This window comes from Pteropus medius, unplaced genomic scaffold (assembly GCF_902729225.1).
Source record: "Pteropus medius unplaced genomic scaffold, Ma_sr-lr_union100, whole genome shotgun sequence".
Lineage (NCBI taxonomy): Eukaryota > Metazoa > Chordata > Mammalia > Chiroptera > Pteropodidae > Pteropus > Pteropus medius.
The window spans coordinates 24,856,715-24,878,185 of NW_024346667.1; the positions used below are offsets into that span (position 1 = coordinate 24,856,715).

The window sequence follows — 21,471 nt, forward strand, 5'->3', positions numbered from 1 at the left end:
AAAGGGGAGATAGGACACATTTATAGCTGTTCCACTTTCAATTATGGTTTGGGGAAGCTTCACCCATAAAGTGGCATATGAGATTAATTGGAATGAGTATCAGTGGAAAAAGGATGACCAGGCATTTCTGGAATCCAAAGAATGACTGATACAAACAAATATGAAGGCTATAATGAGATTAACCTTCAATGTCTTGGGGAAGGAAAGGTAGTTCCCGGTGGTCAGGTTGGGGGCTGAGTGTGAGTGGGAAGTATACGCTGGGGTTTTCGCGGGAGCTTGCACAGCTTAGGGTGTTTCTTTATTCCTGTTAAATATGCACCTTCACATGCACAAGCATACACACATACACACTCACTCAAAATATGCCTTTTACAGCTTCATTTTAACTCTGCCCCAAGTTGTTTGAAAGTTATGTACCACCATGATATTCTCTGCCTTTGTGCTTTTAAATACAAGCAATCATGTATTACTTCTAACTAGAAGTAAAGACTCACAGAGATTTAACTAAACAGTATCTACCGTGTTCATGGCAAAGAAATGAAAGGATTAGAAAGGCAGTTTCTGACCTTGAGATGTATAACTTAGGGCAGACACACAGCACAGAATAAACATTCACTGGGTGTGTAGTAGTAGTATGAGACAATATGCTGTATTAATAATATGTTATGAGAGCATTCAAAAAGGAGTTATTATTTCTAAACTTTGGGCTGGGATAAAACCGATTATTAGTCTATGAGGTAGGGGATATGACTGACAATCAAAAGAAGTGGAACAAGGTCAATTTTCCAATTGTATTTACCCAGACTAGAAAGTTTAAAAACTTAATTACTTTTATATATGACTAAATTTCTACAATGATATTTGACATTAAAACTTTTACATTTTACTTATTTTCTTTCTTCTGGCTATCAAACATACCCTGAATGTTATCCTGAGACAATTAATATATTTAATAAATGTATGCATTCTAAAAATCCCTTAACATTTCTAAGAATTTTAACTTCTAGTTTATAAAATGAAAATAGGTACATCTTCATAAAATTGTTTCGAAGATAAAATAATACGCTTAAGATCTTAGCCAGTGTCTGCCACATAAAAATCCCAGTAAAGGTTAGCTATTTTATCAAAGTACTATAATACTATGAAGGAATTTCAGCAAAAATATACACAATATAAATGCCAATGGCATGTATCGAATGTGAGAAAAATTAATAAAGCTACATTTGTTTATTTCAAAAGTGTTAAGACTAGTGTAAGAAATTAAAAATATATATTTTCTCCCATATTTATCATGTTATTTTTGTCTTTTCTCTACTTTCTATGAAAACCAAAGTGTATTATAAACTTTTGTTTCATTTAATAAAGATTTATTTGAGTATGTTATTTCAGATCATGATCTTTTATTGAAATAAAAGCACTAGCTTAATTTATTATAAGCATATCATCGATATAATTTAAAGAATGTCTAAATGTAAATTGATTTTATACTTGAGAATATTAACATAAATTATTCCTCAACATTAGAAAACCCAAAATTATAATTTTTGATAAAATTAAAATGTCTAATGATTTCTATAAAAACTAATCCTTTGCCAACCTGTATAATTCCACGTAGTATAGACATCCTTTTTATTTATCTTTATGGCAAATTTAAGATCATAACACTTTTGTTTTAGTTTAAAAAGTTCTAAACTTAAAACTAATATGGAAATAATAGAAATTATCTAGTTGATTAAGTCTTAACATATTTACATTTTTATAAATCTATTACTATTGCTTTTTAACTTTATTAATATATTTATTAATGAGCCAGATCTATATTTTGTCAAGCAGTATTTCATGCTCAAAATTGTAGATTTCAAAAATTACTACCATTTTAAGTTTTCAAATGTACATTTATCATACAAAAATTATATTCTGAAAGCAATGTCTGAAATAAATGCTCCAGAGAGAATAATAAACCAGACAACTAATAGTTTAGTTACTAATTGCTAGTCACATGAGTGAATTTATAACGGTGACTATACCTTGTGTCGCAATCTTATTTGAGGTTGATAGGATTTAAGGACGTATCCTGCTTCTTTGGTTGGCCTTCCTTCTGACTCCAGAAAAATGAATCCAAGAACCAAAACAGCTGACCAGCATTTAAACATCCTTATTGCTTTTAACCTGTGAAAATTAACATTGCAAGTAATCAGAAAATGCATTCTACATTGAAGAAATGTATTAAATAGCATAAAGAAGTATTACCAAGAAGTATTAAATAGCACAAAGAAATCTCCATGGATCTAATCAAAACTACCAGCAATTGCCAACTGCATTCATAGTAAGAATGCATCTCCAAATATAAATTACATCCCCTCGATCATAACAAATACTGATTGTTTTTTCACTCATACAGCCCTACACAACATTAAATAAGTAGAAATATAGAGAACAATAAAAAATGTATTGAGGAAAAAATAAATAAAAGTAGATTGAAAGAAAATTTAAAAAGATATTAAACCATAGCTAATTTTCTAAGCATCAATACAGAATATAATTATCAACATATTTATAAATATTGAATTCCTCTTTGAGTATGCTTGATAAACAATACTTAATAAAACTATAGTTATAATTCACTGGTAAAGATTGGTGAGAGGTTAATAAGAGAGTCTTCCATGGTAGGTACTTAACAGAAACTATGCAGATGGGTTACACTGAGTTATGAAAGCATTTTTCCAATAGTATCTAAAAGGGTCCTCCTAGAAAATTGCTTCATAAGTGCTTTAAACTAAAATTCCTATGACTGTTAACACTGTTCTATGGTTTTGGATATACCATTAAAATTGTTAAATGGCAATTTCCAAACAAACCTATTCCTTGAGTTCAATTATGCTTCCATTGTCAATAAGGAAAAGAAAAGCAAAGGCATGACAAGTCTGTTCCATTATGACTCTGATAAATATGAGGTTGAGAAGTTCCCAAAAGTACTCATATGAGGATCTCTCTGTGCCCTCTTTTTTCCTCCTCCTCTCTCTCTCTTTCTCTTTCACTTGCTCTGTATACACACACACACACACACACACACACACACAAAGGAGGCATGTAAGTATATATACATATATTTTGTAGCCAAATGTATAAATATGCAAACATTGTACCTACAAAAAGATATAGAGCAAAGGAGTAATTAATTTTTAATAAATGACCAAAAATCTCATAAATCTTAGAAGAGTAAACTCCCACACATTGACAATTAGATTAACTATCTTCTGAAATATTTTCTCTGACAAAAGGCAATGAGCTAAGAATACCTGCTTTAAGAAATTTCACTAAAAGTTGATCAAAATAACAGCATATAAATCTTCTGTGCAGTATATGCAACTTATTTGTAATATTTTAATCAACTTCTTTTATATTGTTAACCATGATTAATTTTTTTATTGATAGTCTTGTAATTTTCAAGTCTAAAATTTCTTAAAAGTTATACAAAAATAAATACAATATAAATGTTTTATCTCAGCAAAAGCTATCATACAACTGAAGTGATTTACTTGGTATCACAGATAAAGTGAAACAGAACTAATGTTAGAAGTTGGATAAATTTTTTTTTTAAGAATTCTAATTTCTATTACAGATAGACATTTGAGCTCAGCAGTGTAGTGTTAGACAAGGCAAAGGACAAAGACTAGTTTTTGTCTTTATCTTATGTGAATGGCTACCTTGTAAAAGTGTCCCCATTGAAATATTAAGAAAAATAATTAAATCCAATTACATATTTATCGAAGAGTGACCTAAACAAAAAGATAGCTTTTCTGGATGGATATAATTATCATCCTCCTAGTTCTCTTCAGCCATAGCATGCAAAAATGTCATTATTAGGTCTTTAAAAGTTCACCCATTTACAGAAGGCACTCTGGAAATTGTTTATAAATCAGCAGTTATCAATCCTATAATATACTGGCTGGAGAGCTCACTTTCTCAATATGGTAACCTCCGACACTCTGTTAGGTTAGCATAATTAATTGGCAGTTTGTTGACAACTCAGTAAGAACACTGAAAAGCATATGACTAAAACAAACCAGCTAGAACAGATGGTGTAATAATAATCCTATGACTTTTCCTTGTAACCCCAGCATTTATGTGGAAGCATCAAAAAACAATCTCATTATTTAACTTTGAGAAAACAAAATGCACATGTATCTAAAAAGTATCTGCCTAACATTAGATTTAACAAAGTTAGACTTAAAAATGGTAAAGGAGATAGACAGATGTTTCTCTTCTTCAGCAAATAATATTTTTCTCTAAATTAAACTTTTTTTTTTTTTTTTTTACCGTATATCTTGCAGCTTATGGTGGTAGGGTTTAGAGTAGTTACTTTGTTTAGTAGAATCAAAGTTGAGGAATTTTGATTTGTTTACATATATTCTCTAGAATCTTACTTTTAATCACTTGGGAAAACAAACTAAGAGTGTTAAGGTAGTGCTTTAGGAATAGAATGTAGCCTTTGAAATAGGGAGGGAAGCTGCGATATTGCGCCTATAAATGCAAAGAATATCAAGGCAAAGCAAATCCTCAACATTATCAACATTATCAAGCGTTGCAGAGAAGTCAATTACCCTGAGGATTTCATCTGGAGTACCCTCACTAGCTCTCACTCAGTCCTGAAAACTATTACAGGCTTTTCAAGAGATAGTTCCAGTTACTTCCTTTGTGAAACCTTCCCTGTCAATCTTACACAGACTTTGCTGCTCACCACTGCAAATTTTACATATCTCCCGTATGTGACTTTTTAACTTGCACTGTGTTTATTGATTAAAGAAATGCTACTATCTTTATACAGATAAAGAAGGAAGTACATTAAATTGGTTCTGTCACCATCTAGCAAGTTTCTTAACTTCCATAGACCTCTCTTTACTCTGTTCTGTAACAGGGAGGTGGCCTGAATGATCCCTACTGCCTTTTTCTAATTGATATCCTATAATTCTGTGAGACAGAGAAACTAACTTCTAGACCACCTGTGTCATGCCATATAACCTAAGCAAAACCCAAGAGTGTTACTTGGATCCCATTTGCAAGTAGGATTTATGACCCTATGCGGTCTAGCACCTGCAACAGCTTATTTCCTTTAGATAGACTTACTGGGGAAGATGGGGAAGAATAGGTTTGACAGAAAAAATAGAATTTGTTTTTTGAGATGTCTTTTGGTAGTCCAACTACAGATATTAAATAGGTATTGAGATATAGGAAACACATTTAACAAAGAGCTGTGGAGTAGAGATACCTTTTTAGGGTTCTTATACATCACCTAATCTATATATGAAATGAAGAGAAGTTAGAAAGAAAGGGTCCAAAGACTAAGCTCTCAGGCAGGTTTAGTTGAAATAGAAGACTAAATGCTGCTGTGAGGTAGAGAAAATAAAAATAGTGAAATGGTAATTTTAGAAAAATGATAGATGGAAATTTTTATTGGAGTGAAATGACTGGAAGCCACAGCTCATATCACCTGACCTGCTATATTTTTACTGGTTTGTTTGCTTATTCTCTGTATCCAGCTAGAATGTTAACCCATAAAGAAAGGACTTTGTTAAACACTTGTGTGAATTAGAGCAGTACCTGGCACAGAGCATGGGCTCAATAAATATTTTTAGATAAATAAATGAATAAATTAATTAAAGGTGATAAGTAATTAATTTGAAATAGTAGGTACACATTGAGATTCTTACTATTCTACATGTATTGAAAAAAATTCATTAAAACTGACTGAAATCAAGCTAGGCATTAAGTCGCAGTTGTCACAAAGAGCTTTTATTTTTCACACCTGGATCAAGATTGGGCTTTCTATGGGAAGTTGATTTGGAAAAGCCTCTTTTGTCAAGGACAGACAGGTTTTTTTTTTATTCTTTAGCTCAACTGAAATGGGAAGGGCCAGAGAGACTTCTCTTAAATCCATCAGGCAACTTAGTTGTAGCAACTATTTTTATCTTTTGACCTACTCTAATTTCACACTCACTACTTTGAACTCTGTGGATGAGTTCGAATGTAATATTTCTCGTAGAAAAACTATTCCCCAAAGAATCCAGTTTTATTGCAGGCAGTGGATTCTCCCAATTAATGTACTATCTTCATATTCTCTTCTAATTTAAGAACAGAACAAAACAAAACCTAAGAGTCACTGCCTTCATGTTGTATAACCGTAAGAGACAACAGCAAAGGGAAAAAGGTCACATATATGCCATTATACATACTGAGATGATACTGTGTGGTATTTAACTATCCAAAAATATTTTCTGATTGGTATCTTGTTTGCAATAAACTAATATACGAAGAAAGAGAAACATCAAGATAAAGTGTCCAAGTTTAGAAAGCTGGTTATTGTCACAACTGGTATCTAAACTCAAGGAGGCTTAATCCAAATATAGCCCATTGTTCTGATATTTATTCTACTTTTAAAACACACATAATGATGCGAACATAAAGAGATACCCTTTACGAGAAGTAGTTGTAGAGAAAAAACATCTAATTTTTCAGACTGAATACTACTGAAAGAGAGAAACTTTCACTTACATTTGCTTTAAATCAAGATAAATGAAGATACAGGAGAAACAGTGATAATGAGAACAATGACTGTGACTGCTATGTCCAGTCTACGTGGATAAGAGTCTTTCAAATCTACATGGAACCACTATCAAACATAAAAGTTTCTTCAGTTTGTAATTATATGACTTATTGGTTCATATTGTGAAAGTGTCCAAAACTTTTTAATGTAATGCTGTTGAAAGACTATAACATAGGCAGTACTCTTTTTTTCCCCTCAACATCAGGGATAAGAATAAAATTAAAAGTGCTAAATAATGAGAATTATGATCATTAAATTATTTTCACTCTTTCAAAGAAGGAGGAACTTTAATTTCAATGACATCTGAGTCATTAATTTGGATGAACAAAATTGTCTAGATTGTAATCAATTATACCTTTCAAGAGCCAGCTTAATCTGAAGCTGAAAGAAGCAGCTCAATATAGATAAAATATATTCATTGCCGTTTTAGAGGGACTGCAGTATAAAAAGTATATTTTGAGCTTGCATTGGAAGAAAGAATTTATGCTGAATTTTACTTAATTTTTTTTTTAAATAATGCATATATTCTGCTTTAAACAAATGAAAATACCACATTATGAAAAGCATGTTAGGTTTTCCAAAACCATCTTTGCATACACAACTATTTATGGTACAGTTATATTAACTACTCTAGTACATTAAAAATATTTTTTAAATGTTTAAGTACAATATAGAACACAAATAACAGAATTGACATTCTGTTAGAGCCCGAGTATAACCCACTCTATTTATAGGTGAGGAAAATGAGATCTAGTGGGAATAAAAGGTGCATCTATGATTAAAATAGAAGTGCGTCCAGAATACAGCTATCTTGATTCTGAGTATTTTTTTTTAAATATTGCAACATGTCTGACTAGAATCCATTCGCAATGAAAAAAAAGGAACACATGTACGAATGCTTTAGTGTCTAAGACATTGTGTAGACGCTATACCTCTGTGAGCTCCAACAACCTTGTATTTACTACTCACTAGTTTCCAAACGGCCATCGAGAGGACAACAGTGTCATCATATTTATAGAATCATGTTATTTAAGTAGAATGTTTGGAAAAATTTTTGTTTATACATTTTTTCCATCACAATGATCTTCACTGGAAGATAGTTATATATAGTTATGTTAAAGTTATATATAGATGGTTAATATTGTGCTATAATATAACTATTATAACTAGTTATACAACTAGTTATAACATATATATACAACTTGTGAAAGATACTTATATAACCATATAGACATTTACAGTTATACACATATTTATGTGTAGTACAATATATATAATCTATTGATACACACACACACATATATATATATACACATATAAATATGTATAAGTACTTTTAATAACTTTGAAACAGAGTGAAACTTGGGTCTTGCTGACTTAATCAAAAAAATTTCATTAAATTTTGTAAACTTACAATAGGTTGAACTTCAAATTGTATACACTAGTGCCTCAAACGTAGACAGAAAATAGAACACAGCATATAGTGAGTCAAAGTCAGTCTCTCAAAAAAGGTCCCCAGAGTTTACTTTATAATACATTCATGATTCAATAGTCAAAAGGTGCAGTATGTGTAGCCTGAAATTAAATTAAATCCAAATGTCCACTTTAATGGTGATCTTCAATGGACAATATTAAAAAATAAACTTTTTAAAATTATTTGTAGACAGTTTATTAAGTTATCTGCTGTCAATTTCTTCTTTACAGTGAATAATAAGAATAATATGAATTATTTTAAAATAAATTTGATCTTAATATTCTATATTATGTATTTGTTATGTACATGTAATGGACCACTAGTCTCCCAGCTTGCTGAAAGCCGTGGTTTATAACATGGTGTAAAATGACTGGTTAAAATCATGTTCTAATATGGACAAGATAACGTGATATATTTCAGGATGCTGCACTTAGTTTCCTCTACCATATGTTTATCGGGCAAAAAAAAAAAAAAAAGTGAAATGATTTCAATATCCTTCCTATATTTTTGAATGCAGCTTATTTCACATGTTGAATTTCTGAGTTCGAGCTTATTTTTACTGAAATTTGACATCAAAACAAGTACTTTTTCTTCTTGTGGTTGATAAACTGAAAATATGTACTTCTAAAATCTGTACCAAGAGCATTTTTAACACTGAACAGTAACATGCTTTAGTAGAAAGAACAATAGGGTAAAAGCCAAAAGTCACGGATTTTACTTGTGACTGTGCTCATAAACTCATTTTCTTAACATTTGCATTGCATTTCCCAACCCAGTGTAATCCAGCTTCTACCAATTAATCCACTGAAACTGCACTCATGGAAATGACCTGTTTGCTTGACCTTTTCTCCCTTTAGTTTCAATCACGCAATATTCTCGTGATTATTTTCACCTTCCTAGCCACCCTTTTCCAGTCTTTTTCTACTTTCTTTCACTCACCTGATCTCTTAAAGCTGATATACCACAGATTTAGCATGTTAAATTCATAGAAGAAAACCTTAATCAGAATGATAAAGTTCATTTTTTTCTTTATACATATTTTTTCAATCATCTATTCAAGAAAAATTTAAGGAACACGATCTGTGTGTTATGGTAATATAAACTGAAAGTTATAAAAATACTTAGTTATTTCAAAGTAAATGCCAACTGAAAGTAATTACGCAAACTAAAACTAACCAATCACACTGATCTTTGTTTCTCTTTTCTTCTAAACTCTAGGGATAAAACATTGAACACTGCAAAATGTTAGCTAAAGAGCAGCTATTTCCTATACAGTTGGTGTGAAAGATCTATAACCCTAATTTTATCTGAATAGTGATAAATTTTTCTGATACAATATGAAAAAAATTATGCTTTAAAAGTTTATAAATAATAATATATTGTATGACCTTGAAGATATTGCCCTGGTTCAAGAGAAGAGAAAATCATTATAGGTTTTGTCTTCTGAGTTCATTGCCATCTACCATGATGAGCACTTAAAATGTAAGTTAAAGAAGAATGTAGCTCTTAGGATTGGCTCTGCCTAAAATCCCAAAGGTACTATGTTATATATTTTATTTGCTATTTAAAAAATCATTGCAACATTATCAGTGTAAGATAGATTTTAAATTCGACTTATTCCATACCAAGGTTTCTAGTAGCCTACGTTCTTCAAATCTGAGACTACATTTATTTTACTAGAAAAAAAAAAATCTATCAAAGTTTAACGAGGAAGTACTGCACAGAGAACAACTTAATTTTTCTCTGTATTTGAAACTGAATAGTCATGGGGAAAACTGTTTATTCCCTCAGGTCAATGAATCTCAGAGGTATTCTAGTTCGTATTTAGAAATATGTGGGGATACTCTTAGGATGGCATCTACTGTTGAAAGTAAAAGTATTGGGACCCAGGATATTTTCCAGAACAACCCCATGCCTCTCTGAAAGGAGATATCTGGGCCACCTTGGTGTGCCAGGAAAAGAGGTAAAATAGATTAATGTTACTTAGTTCTGCTCTGAGGATTCTCATAAAGTTTCTCAAAATTGAAACCTCCATGTTTTCATGCAAAATGTGGAAAGTGGAGAGTAACCATGCATATAGATAAACTTCAGATAAGTCAACTAAAGACAAGCGCATTCCTACTGATTTGAACCAAAATAGACAAGAGTAGTTAAACATTCCAAAAAGTTTCTAACAGGAATTAAAGAGAATTGTTCCATCTAGTTCTGTGGCCAGTGGTGGCCAGTGATCAAAACACAAGTCATGAGCAAAAACACAGCAAAATATGAATTAGCTTTCAGCAAGTGACATAAGAGAATTTGCATTTTTTATACCAGAGTTTTAAATTTGAAAAATAAACTACAGGTAAAAGGTTAATTTTTTATAAAACAAATTTTATCATATTTGCAAAGAAAGAAAAGTGAAGAGAGATGAAAAATAAAAGGCACTAATAATGTCTTATAACACTAAAAAGTAGTTATTGAATATTTACCATGCTCTAGGCACAAGTATACTATGTGTTTTCACATTCTTAATAACAATCTATCAACCAAAAAAAATACAATAATTTATGTAGACTAGATATGTTAGCAAAGGCAACACTTTTCTAGATTATACAGCTTTTGAAACAAATGTTTCTAGAAGAAAATGAAGACAAGGTAGAGGTACAAGTTTGATTCCTGAGAATCTTACATATGAGGTCCTTTGAAATAACTCTTTCCAGTTAAATTTAGGGCAAATATAACATGAAATTTAATGTCATATAGTTGGAGCTAACTGCAACTCCATCAAGATACTGTCTCTAGACAGAAGGCAGTTAACAAAAATTTAGTAGCATTATCCAGCACACAGATGGCCTGCTTCAAGACCTTTGTCATTCTGCAAAATCCAGTCACCCTAACAACCATCTTTTTTCTTTCTCCTTCCTGTCTTTCTTTCCTCCTTTCCTTCCTTCCTTCCATTCTTTCTTCCTTTTGTTCTCTCTCTCTCTCTCTCTCTCTCCCCCTCCCTCCCTCCCTCCAGCTATAGAGAACTTTGGTTCTCTATTCTTCTTCTCTGGGTAATGAATATAAACTCTCAACAGAACTGACTGGGTTCAAGATTGCTAGTAAAAATTATCTCCCTTTCTCCTCTCATGGAATTAGAATCAGAAATGACCATAATGATTCCTTGTTGCTGGAGGCTGAGAGTAATGTCTCTCAAATTTCTTTAATAAGGGAATCCACTACAAAATGGGTTCTCAGACACCCAGAGAATAGCCAAGAAAATATGGAGTACTAACTGGAAAACCCCTCAAGCACACTTACGTGCTTCTTTTATTTCATTACTTTCCTTGAAAAAGTAAGCTGCAAACTTAACTCAGCCCAGAATTGCTTATAAAGCATAGATGAAAACTAGCTCAGGAGACACGGCTTTCTCTCAACTTTGGCTTCTGAAATGCTTACTTTTTTAAAATAAAATTTTAATTACATTCTCTATTTTTACTTTTAATTTTAATTATAATATATAGTTCTTAATTATGATGCATACAATTCATTGAGTTGTATAATGATTTGTGATAAAACTAGCGTTTAAGAAAAACACCTCTTCTTTACAAAAATATTGTTATATTTTCATCTAAAGTTTTTCACTTTAGTTTCTTTCATTGATTTAAAAAGATTTTGAAAAAAATTAATATTACTTATATTTTTATTTTATTTTTAGTTTAATTCTATTTACAATTTACCTGATTTATAAGTCTATCTTGGTTAAATATTGGGTTTTCTTGAATGTGTGGTTATGTTTTTAAATTCTCTATTTGATTCCATTAACCTATATTCCTATGCAGTACTGTAAATTACTAGAGTTTGATAACAATTCTTAATATTCAATAAATGAACCTTTGATGCTTTCTCTTCCATATATATTTTGAATAAGCAACCAAAGTTCTTCATCAGAGCTTGTGATTCATATTTGATTTGCATTTATTTTTAATCCTTTGGTGAGATTTACTTTAGGTGTTTCCTATCTGAGCAGCATATGAACGTTTTACTAACCATCATGAAAATATCTTTAATAGGTGAATGTAACCTTTTACATTCATTAAGATTGCTGGTATATATTTATCATATTTCTACAATTAGGTGTGTGTGTGTGTTGCTATTGTTGTTGTTTAGCCACTGTATATCTTTGATTCTTTTGTTTCCATTCGTACTTTCTATTGGATTGATACATTTCAATATATTCTCTTTTTCTCACTTTATTTAGAAGCTAAAGATGGGCTCTATTGTCTAAAATATTCAGTGTATCTTTACTCTGAACAAAAAAAAAAAAATCTTAAGCTTTAAACACGTTTTGAAAACATAAGATCTTACTTGAAATTATAAGAATAACTGTTATCTTTAAAGAGAAACTCAGTTATATTTTAAGTCAAAAGTTAATTAACTTCTGTATTTGCCAATTTTCTTATACACTATATATTTCTAATGGTTTAGTTTTATATTGAGGTAAACTTTTCTATAGTTTGTCAATATGGGTCAATAAGAAGTAAATTTGCTTGTTCTTGGTGTCTTAAAACTTTATCTGGCTCTTAATATTAAGTAACGTTTCTGATAGGTAAGTAATTCCAAGCTGGTAGTTTTCATCTCCAATACTTTCAAATGTCTTGTGGCATGTACTAATTTGATGAGAAATCTGCTGTTACTCTAATGTGATTCCTTTGTGAGCTGTGTGTTCTTTTCTCATGGTAGTTAATAACCTCCTTGTTAAATTTCTTTTTTTTTTTTCTCCTAACACTTACTTCTTGCTGAATTTCTTAGTGGTATTTCACAATTTGTCATTTTTTCTTTTTATGTATAATCTAATGTGTAACCTCTCCATTTAACTTTTATTTAAATGTCTTTAATTATTTTTGTCAAGATTCCAAATTGTTTTGTCTTTTGAAAATATCCAAGTTATCTTTATTTAATTTATTTTGATTTTATTTCATAATGTCTTCTTATTTTTAGACATTATATATTCTTTCACTTATTCAATGACTATAAATGTATTTATTTTTAAAATCCAGACTTTTTCTTTAATTGTATTTCTTCTGGAACATGATCTTCAATAATGTATTTACTTATTTATTTGTGGTATTGGTAGCTGCACATGTGCATGAGTGCCTAAGAGGGGCTGGGTGTTTGTGTTTCACCTTACCTCCTGAGTCATAGTAGCAGTTTTGGACTTCTGCCATGTCACTATGTAGAGAGCATTGCAGTCAGTTATCAAGTTTGCTGTCTGCTTGCCTGATCACAGGGGTTTTAAGTAGGCATCTCTCTCAACATAATACTTTAAGTTACAGCACTGACCAACCTCAAATCAATATTACCCCAGTCCTTGAGTATTTAATAATTAAAAAATAAATTATTCTTATAGCCACAATTATAATGACCAATGGGTGGCACTATCTTTCTCTCTCTCTGGAAAATAAGTTCCATGAGCCCCATCTATGCTACTGTGTGTGTGGGATCCCTGGTCCAGCATGGGCATCACTCACAGCAGGGGCTCATTAAATCATCACTGCTGACTTTGCCCTGGGGTCAGCTGGAACATTTAAGTAAACATAGAGCATAAACATATTGCAGGGAAATAAACTAATAATGATAATAAAATAAATGATTCTTACAGAAATAACATTTGCAAGGAATTTAATTAGTATACATATCTAGCAATCATTTGTTTTTTTTAAATTTACTTAGATAATAGAATTTTCACTACATATTTTCAGGATAAAAGTTAAGCGGATGATTACTTTTTGCTTTCATAAGCTTTTAAAAATAGAAATGTGAATATAAAATGAACATATATACTATAAAGATATAACTATATATATCTATATTATATGGATATAACTATATCTATTTATGAATATAACTATATATCGTTATATATAGATTACTATATATTTATATAGTTTTATAGTTATATATAGTAATATATTGTTATGTATGTGATTTCTATATATAATTATATCCCTAAAGAATATGTACTCAAATTCATATGTTAACAGAAATGTTTAGTTACAGAAAATTAATAGCAACATTTGAAAATAATGCATTTATTGGATCTACAACCCTGATAATTAAATCATGCACTAAGGACATTTTTATTAAATTAATTTTTTAAAACATATCCCTCTAGTTGTACTGATTTTCAAAAACTACAGAGCAAGTAATTAATGCGCTAAATTTAACAATGCCAACATTAATCTAATCTCATTAACTGTAAAAAAACTAGAATTTTAAATGTGAAAGATACTTGGAATTTATATAATCTGAAGTAATTTCTCATAAATGAGAAAAAGAGTCAGTATGGTGAGCTGAACTCTGATGGTACTTCGCTAATTACTTCTGGTAATATGTCTAGATTATTTCTAACCATATGTATAGGAATATGTCTAGACAAAAAATTTCCTAATACTTAGAGTTCTTTTCAAGATATATTGAAGATTATAATCAAATAACTCTATATAATTATCCAAATATTGTAAAATACCTAAAAAAATGTAGATTAAGAAAAGAAGAGAGAGCTGCTGGCATTTCTTTTATTCCTATCTAACACTGTGGTTATTCAGTATGCATATTTCTGTAAAGGTATTTGTAAATTATATCTTTTTTCTCATTGTGAAAATGACTTTATATACAAGAGATTGGTTAGATGTTGGCAGTACGTCATCTTCAAGTTAAATATAGCTTTAATACTTCATTGCTTATTTTATCTGTTTACATGTTTAATTCATTTGTTCAAATCCACATCTCACATGGAGTATCATGCTTTGGATATTGTAGTGGTAACCTATTATCACAAGTAGTTGCAAGATATGTGTATTTTAAGTTTTAAGAAAATGTCTCCCAGTAGACTCAGCTGAAGTTTGATATTTCCAAATAAGTCTTCGGAAATTTCCATATTCTTTATAAAAATAAGTGGTTAAAAAAAAAAAATCTTGATGGTACCCTTGATGTTACATAGCAAATTCTTAATTGAAGCATGGTGATCAACAAACACCTAGTAATCAAAACTATCAAGAGAACATTATTTACAATCTGCCCCAGAGAAGAGTCTTAAAACAATGCTGTGTCATTGTCAAACTTTTCAAAATTGGCATTGACCTGTATCATGACAGTATTAAGAGAATGTATCGCTCAGCTCCATGTTGAAAACTAAATAAAATGAAAACAAAAAGAAAAAAAGCTGTTACATATAAATCAAATAACAATTTCATGTAAATTAAATAATCCATTTTGTATAAATATTTATGCAAATGATAAATTTAAACAACCAATAAAACACAATTTTTCAAATTTTATAGACTTAGAGATAGTACTCAGAAATACATCTACTATGAAGGGAGAGAAGAGGAGTTTGATCAAACAAAACTATCGATTCCTTCAAATTTACTCATCATAAGATTTAAAATGTGCCCTTTGTGAGGGGCAGCATGCTAGCACTATATATATATTTTATGAAGACAATACAGTGAGATTACAAATATGAAGCAATAGAATTCTAAGAACCTAGAGGAATAAAGTCCACACAGGTATTGAACATTTTTCATTTTCTGAAATCACCCTGCCATTTTAAGCAACATGCTGAAGGTCTTGTAAAATGATTGTATTCTACTATCTCTGAACACTTGACAAAGGGTTTAGAAAAAAATCATCTGTGTCCGGTCTTTGAAAAACTTTCACTTTATTTTATTTTTTCACTGTCTATATGAGTTCATTCTTAAGAAGGTGGAATATTCCTATATTCATAAGTTTAGTATTACCTGTATAAAATGTTTCATCATAACTATAAATTTACCCTCATCAAGTGCATAATACATAGGTTCATGTGTTTGAAAATTATAGTCTTTTAAAAAAAGCTCAATCAAGCTTGAACATTGTAAGCACTTTCTATGCAACTGATTAGGAAAACTGTGTGAACTAAATATCTATGACCTATGTAAACAGAAGCTTATTATCATTACAATCATATTTTTGAAATGACTGATAGACTACATAAAAATATAAAAAGCTGCAAGTAAATGCAATTTTTTCTTCCTAGATTTTTGCATTTATATAAGGTGCATTAGCTCAAAGAGAACTATAGAAAAAGCCCTTTTGGATATGTCAAGGCCTACAGAGTTAAAACAATATAATAACAATAGCAAACATTTGTTTATTTATTGCATTATTGCAGGTTTTATGTTAGATTTTATGAATAATTTAATGTTATAAAAATAACAACAACAATCAACTTAGACTGATGTGCAGTTATTTAGTCAATATGATCACACCGATAAAGGATTTTGATCCCTGTTACAGTGACCAAAAATCAAGAAATTCTAATTAGTTATCAATTCACTATGGAATAGGCACTGGTTATATACCATTTAAATGCTCTCCTTATCCGTTTACCTCATCAACATTTCCATAATACAGATATGATATGAAGTATTACATATGGTCTATGATTATGGAAAAATCTAATTCTATGCTTATCTACATGATTTTTTTTCCTTACACATTCATATTACTCCATGTTAATATATGCATGTGAATCTTGATGGTGGCACCTTTAAGCCACACTGCTTATTAGATATGTGAATAATATTATATGAAAAAGAAAATTACTTGTACACAGCTATTATTTTACAGATAAATCTTTCTAGTCCAAAGATTTATAGCCTATGAAAACATTTCATTTGACTTAAATATAAATTGCATTAAACTGATTGTAAATGTGATAGTCCAATGGGTTTTCATACTATTGACTGCTGAGTTAACCAAAACATAACCCCATTAGAAGAAATAAGAATGTAGATAAACAAGCAGGAACACAAATTATACAGTCACCCTTTAAATTAAATAATTATAATCTCACCTCTCATCTGGTAATTTCAGTGATCATGGGACATAATCTCATTTGAAAGAGTGAGATGTTCTGTGTTTTTTGGGCTAATGAAACTTTGTTAGTATTTTATATTTAATGAATGAATCCACTACAGTATTTGAATGAACTCACATAGTGGAAAATATATGGATTGTGGCTATAACAAAATCACAATTGTTCAATATCAAAAACAACTAGATTTTAGAATGTGGCAACCTTTGGCCACTTAGGGACAAGTTCATCGACTTCTCTAAAACTGGCCATCTGGTGGCATCATTTTATATTGACGTCACATTCCCAAATATGTACTCTGGTTCTCTGGAGGACGTGGCTACACCATTCAACTCTCTTTACAGAGATTATAGTAATCAAATGTCACAATGATATGAAATTATTCCACAGAATTGGAGAGTACCTACAACAGCAGGGGCTTCTTACTGAGAGAAGATTCCCTCAGCTGGAAGGACACAAGCGGAATGTGAATGAATGTCAAAATTTCAGGCACAACGAGAGAGCCTAGAAGTGTCTGTACTGACCCCACTCTATGCTATTTCCACCTCGCTGACTCTCCTAGCCTTTGCCTTCCTGTTCTCTGCACTCTGACCAACAGACCTTCCACTGTAACTACAATTATCAGATTTGGATGGGCAAGAGATTTTAGGATAGAGAAAGTTTGTTGGAGTTTCCCAGACTCAACCAAAGAGATCTCCTGATTCTAGGGTTCTTAGATGAGATGCACAAATCTGCATTTTGAACAGGCATTTTGGGTGATTCCAATACTGTTGGAATAATCCCTATACTTGTGAAAAACAGCATTACGCTGTTTGCTGTACATAAGAAATAGATTAACCTCAAAGCATTTGAATTAAACTTGCATAACAAGGCCTACAAAAATATTTGTGGGTGATTATTTTGCTTCTTTAATGAAACTGTGTGTGGAACTTCAGTGACTGAATATTGGTTTTGCTCTTGATCTATCCATTTAAGTACCCTCATTTACAGGGCTAAGGGCCTTAAAAAAATATGGAGACTACAGTGCTCCATCAGAGGCAAAATATCGCACACTTTAGAATTTTTAAAATCTAATCTTTCCAACCCGAGATAAAACTTAGTGGCATCAAAAATACCTATCCTGCAAATTGCTTTTCAGAGTTTGGCAATAAGACACCTTTGCTATAGGTGACATGTAAAATAATCTTCAGAAACACGAAAGAGAAGTTGCAATCAAGAAAATTGTAGGTATTTATATTTCTCTTTTGGATTTTGCCGTCTGCTCTCCAGGAGGAGATGATTCCATCTTATCTTCCAGAAAAGGAAGTTGTTTGGCTGCCAAAGATTGTCAACCTGTGAACTCTCATATGCTCTTAAGTGACTGTAATCAATTTTTAAAAAGTCTGACTTTTGTTTAATTGTTAGAAATAGATCAAAACCATTTCAATGTGTAGCAGAGAAGTGGTAGTCTTGTAATGCTAATGTTTGTTCAGAAGCTTAGAGTGTTGAACTTATAAGGATTTTCATATGCATTTGAACTTTTAAAAATACTTGCAGTTCTCAAAAACACTGAAAGTAAGGGAATAATGAAAGTCTGTTTGCTCTGCAGTATACAATTGAGCAACTAAAGCACAGCAGGTAAGTTCCTTTTCCAAGGTCACACAGACAGTAAGTCAAAAGGTCACCCTAAATAAATATCAGCTCTATGGTTCCTACTCATGTTTTCTACAGGACACGAAGCAGGAGACGTAGACATGTGCTGTGCTGGCTTTTTCTTCAGCTCTCTGTGCTTCCTTTCTTTCTTTTTCTTCCTCCTTCACATATTCATCTCTTTTTTAAAGAATTCTATGTAATATCTTATTTTAATATAAACATTGATAATATTTAAACACTTCAAAATATAGCCCTTCTCTCAGGCTAGGTTAGAGTTTCAGCTGGTGCTAGACATATGGTAGACTCGATAATTATTTGAAAAGTAAAGGCATAAAGCTCTGTCATAAGTAGTTCCTTTGAAATTATGAACCTTCCTAAATTTGTGATAATTGGTGCCATAAAGAGATGCTTCATTTCTTCTGTTTCTACTATAAAGGAACGTTAAGTAAGCAGTTCTAAAATATAATGGACAATGATTGTAAGGTGCATTTAACTCCTTCTTCTCTGTCAGGGTTCTTCTGCCACCAGCAGTTCTCTGAGGTTCTCGAACTGCTTTAGTTCTCTAAGGAACTAGACTCATTGTACTTGCACTAAAAGCACACCTAATCCTGAGACCTGGGGGACTGTGATATGGCCCCAACTTTGTGCTTCATTGGGTAAATCACTGAAATTGTTTTGGAGTTTTTGTGCCAGCCAAGGGACCTAGAATAGATGATCTTCATGGTTTTTTAAAGCTCAAAATTCTGATTTCTAATCCACGGTTCCCATTATTCTCTCTTTTTCCTGTACAGTTTATTTTCTCTCACATCTTAGGGCCCCTGCATTATAAAATGTTGAGGAATAAGAAAAATCCTGGAACACTTAAGCGTGACGACATCTCAGGCCATGGAGGCTTGGTGAAAGTATGCTTGAGGAGAATAATTTTAGTCGAAGGACCTAGAGGTTTACCCAGGAATGAAAAGTATTCAATATTAAAATATATGATTACACTGCTCCTGAAGTTTCTCATTTTGCAAGGTGTATTTTAATTTGCAATTTGTTAATGGGCTTGAGGCTAGCAATTACATACACTTTTCTGTTAAATGACATGGGAGACCACCTGAGAATATTTCAAAAATGTTGTAATTTTTTTGAAATGTATCCGAAAGAAAAAAAAAAGAATTTAGTAGCCCATTGGTTTCTAAGGTGTATTTTTTAAACAATGCAATAGCATTAGGAGAAGTTAATAATTTAACCCATTCTCACTTAGCACCTGGAGATTGTAATTCCATCATCCCTTTCAAATGCTCATAGGAAGAGAAAACAACAAAGGTATAATCCTGCAAAGGCCTCAGAGGAGTTGTTTTAATAGAATGGAATCATGACTGCTGATCTCATTTCCCATAAATGTTCACAGCTCAATCTCATGGAATGGCTATGTTTACCACCACTGATGTTTGTCATCAGTGTTAACATGGGAAACTTAGACAGTCAGCCTTGGCAGTCTTTTTCTTCTCTTGTTAACTGGGCTTGTTATTACTGTTTCTTCCATTTCCTGGAGGATTCATGTACATAATCATGTCAGCTGCTAAACTGGTGGGAATTGAAGCTATTATACATTTTGAAAGCAAGCATTAACATGTGCCAACTTAAAAGCTACATAAATTAATGCCTTATGCTCCACTTTTTAAAAACTTCTAGAAGCTCTAGTTTTTTGGTGGATGTGTGTTGTCATCACAGTACAAGTTCAGTGTAGGAATTATCTACTTAATTAGATCATTATGGAGCCAATCAGAATAATGAAGACCTCAAAGTGGATTTATTCAAATTTTGTTGATGTTATTATTTGTTTGAATCATTTCATTAAGCTCTTTATGTTTATCATATTATTATTCAAAGAAATATTACACTTTCATTTCATTTATATTTAAAATGTAATTAATAATAATTATTAGAACAGAATAGCTTATTTTTTTCTTTTTTCATAATATTTTTTTTCTTATTATAAAAAGAATGCCTCTTTATTGTGGGCATTTATAAAAAACCTAAGAGTAAAATATACAATAAAAATGACTTGTAATTCCACAGCCCAGAGTCAATAATGTTCAATATTTTGGTGTATTTCAGTTTTTACTTATGCATATGATCTGAAATAAATGGCTTACAGTTCAAGCCATTTCAATATGGCTTCTTCCACCACTGTTTCACAAAAAGTCATCTCACTGTGTCTTTTACGTACTCATTGTTGTTAAATTTAATGAAAACGTTTGCATACTTTATTATCTGCCTTGGCTTTCTCTAAGTACTTGGGTATCATTATATATTTCAAGCTCTGTGATGTCAGAGATTACACCTGCCTTGTTTATGATTGTAGTCCAGTGCTAGTACAGTTCCTGGTACATAGTATGAGTCCTTAGATATTTTGTTAAATAAATGGTTATGTCCTTCATCTTCAAACAATATCTCCATTTTACTGTATGGCAATAAACCTCGTGGATTTTCTACTACTTAATCTGAAAGGGTGTTCAAAATCTCTTTTATATCCTCTTGTTCCTCTTTATATATTTGTAATGGTAGACACTTTCTCTTGTAGGTCTTCATCTTTCACCCTCTACCTGGCTTTCCATGCACTCTCATGATTTCGATTATCATCTAGAGGGTTATCTTTTCTAAATCAAAATCCATCACAGATCTTCTCTTCCCAGATTAATAAATGCGATGGCCTATTATAGTTTTCCACTCTAACAAACACATACATATCTCAGAAAGAACACATCCTAAGCCAAAAAACTTACCCTCACACCTCCACTCAGATAACTACATCTTTCTATGAGGTGTTTAGTAATAGTAGTAACTAAAATGGGCTTGCCTGTGAGTGATGATGAGACCTCACTTGTA

The 21,471-nt window shown here is 31.4% G+C and overlaps 1 protein-coding gene across 2 annotated transcripts in view; it reads right to left on the minus strand.

Moving 5' to 3' along the window:
* FSTL5 (follistatin like 5) overlaps positions 1-21,471 on the minus strand; it is a 544,717-nt gene that overhangs the window by 500,708 nt on the left and 22,538 nt on the right. For both annotated transcript variants that reach the window (XM_039876278.1, XM_039876277.1), the window contains exon 2: positions 2,028-2,169. In XM_039876278.1, the coding sequence (XP_039732212.1) occupies positions 2,028-2,153 (126 nt within the window). In that variant the 5' untranslated portion in view covers positions 2,154-2,169. The remainder of the gene's footprint in view (positions 1-2,027; positions 2,170-21,471) is intronic.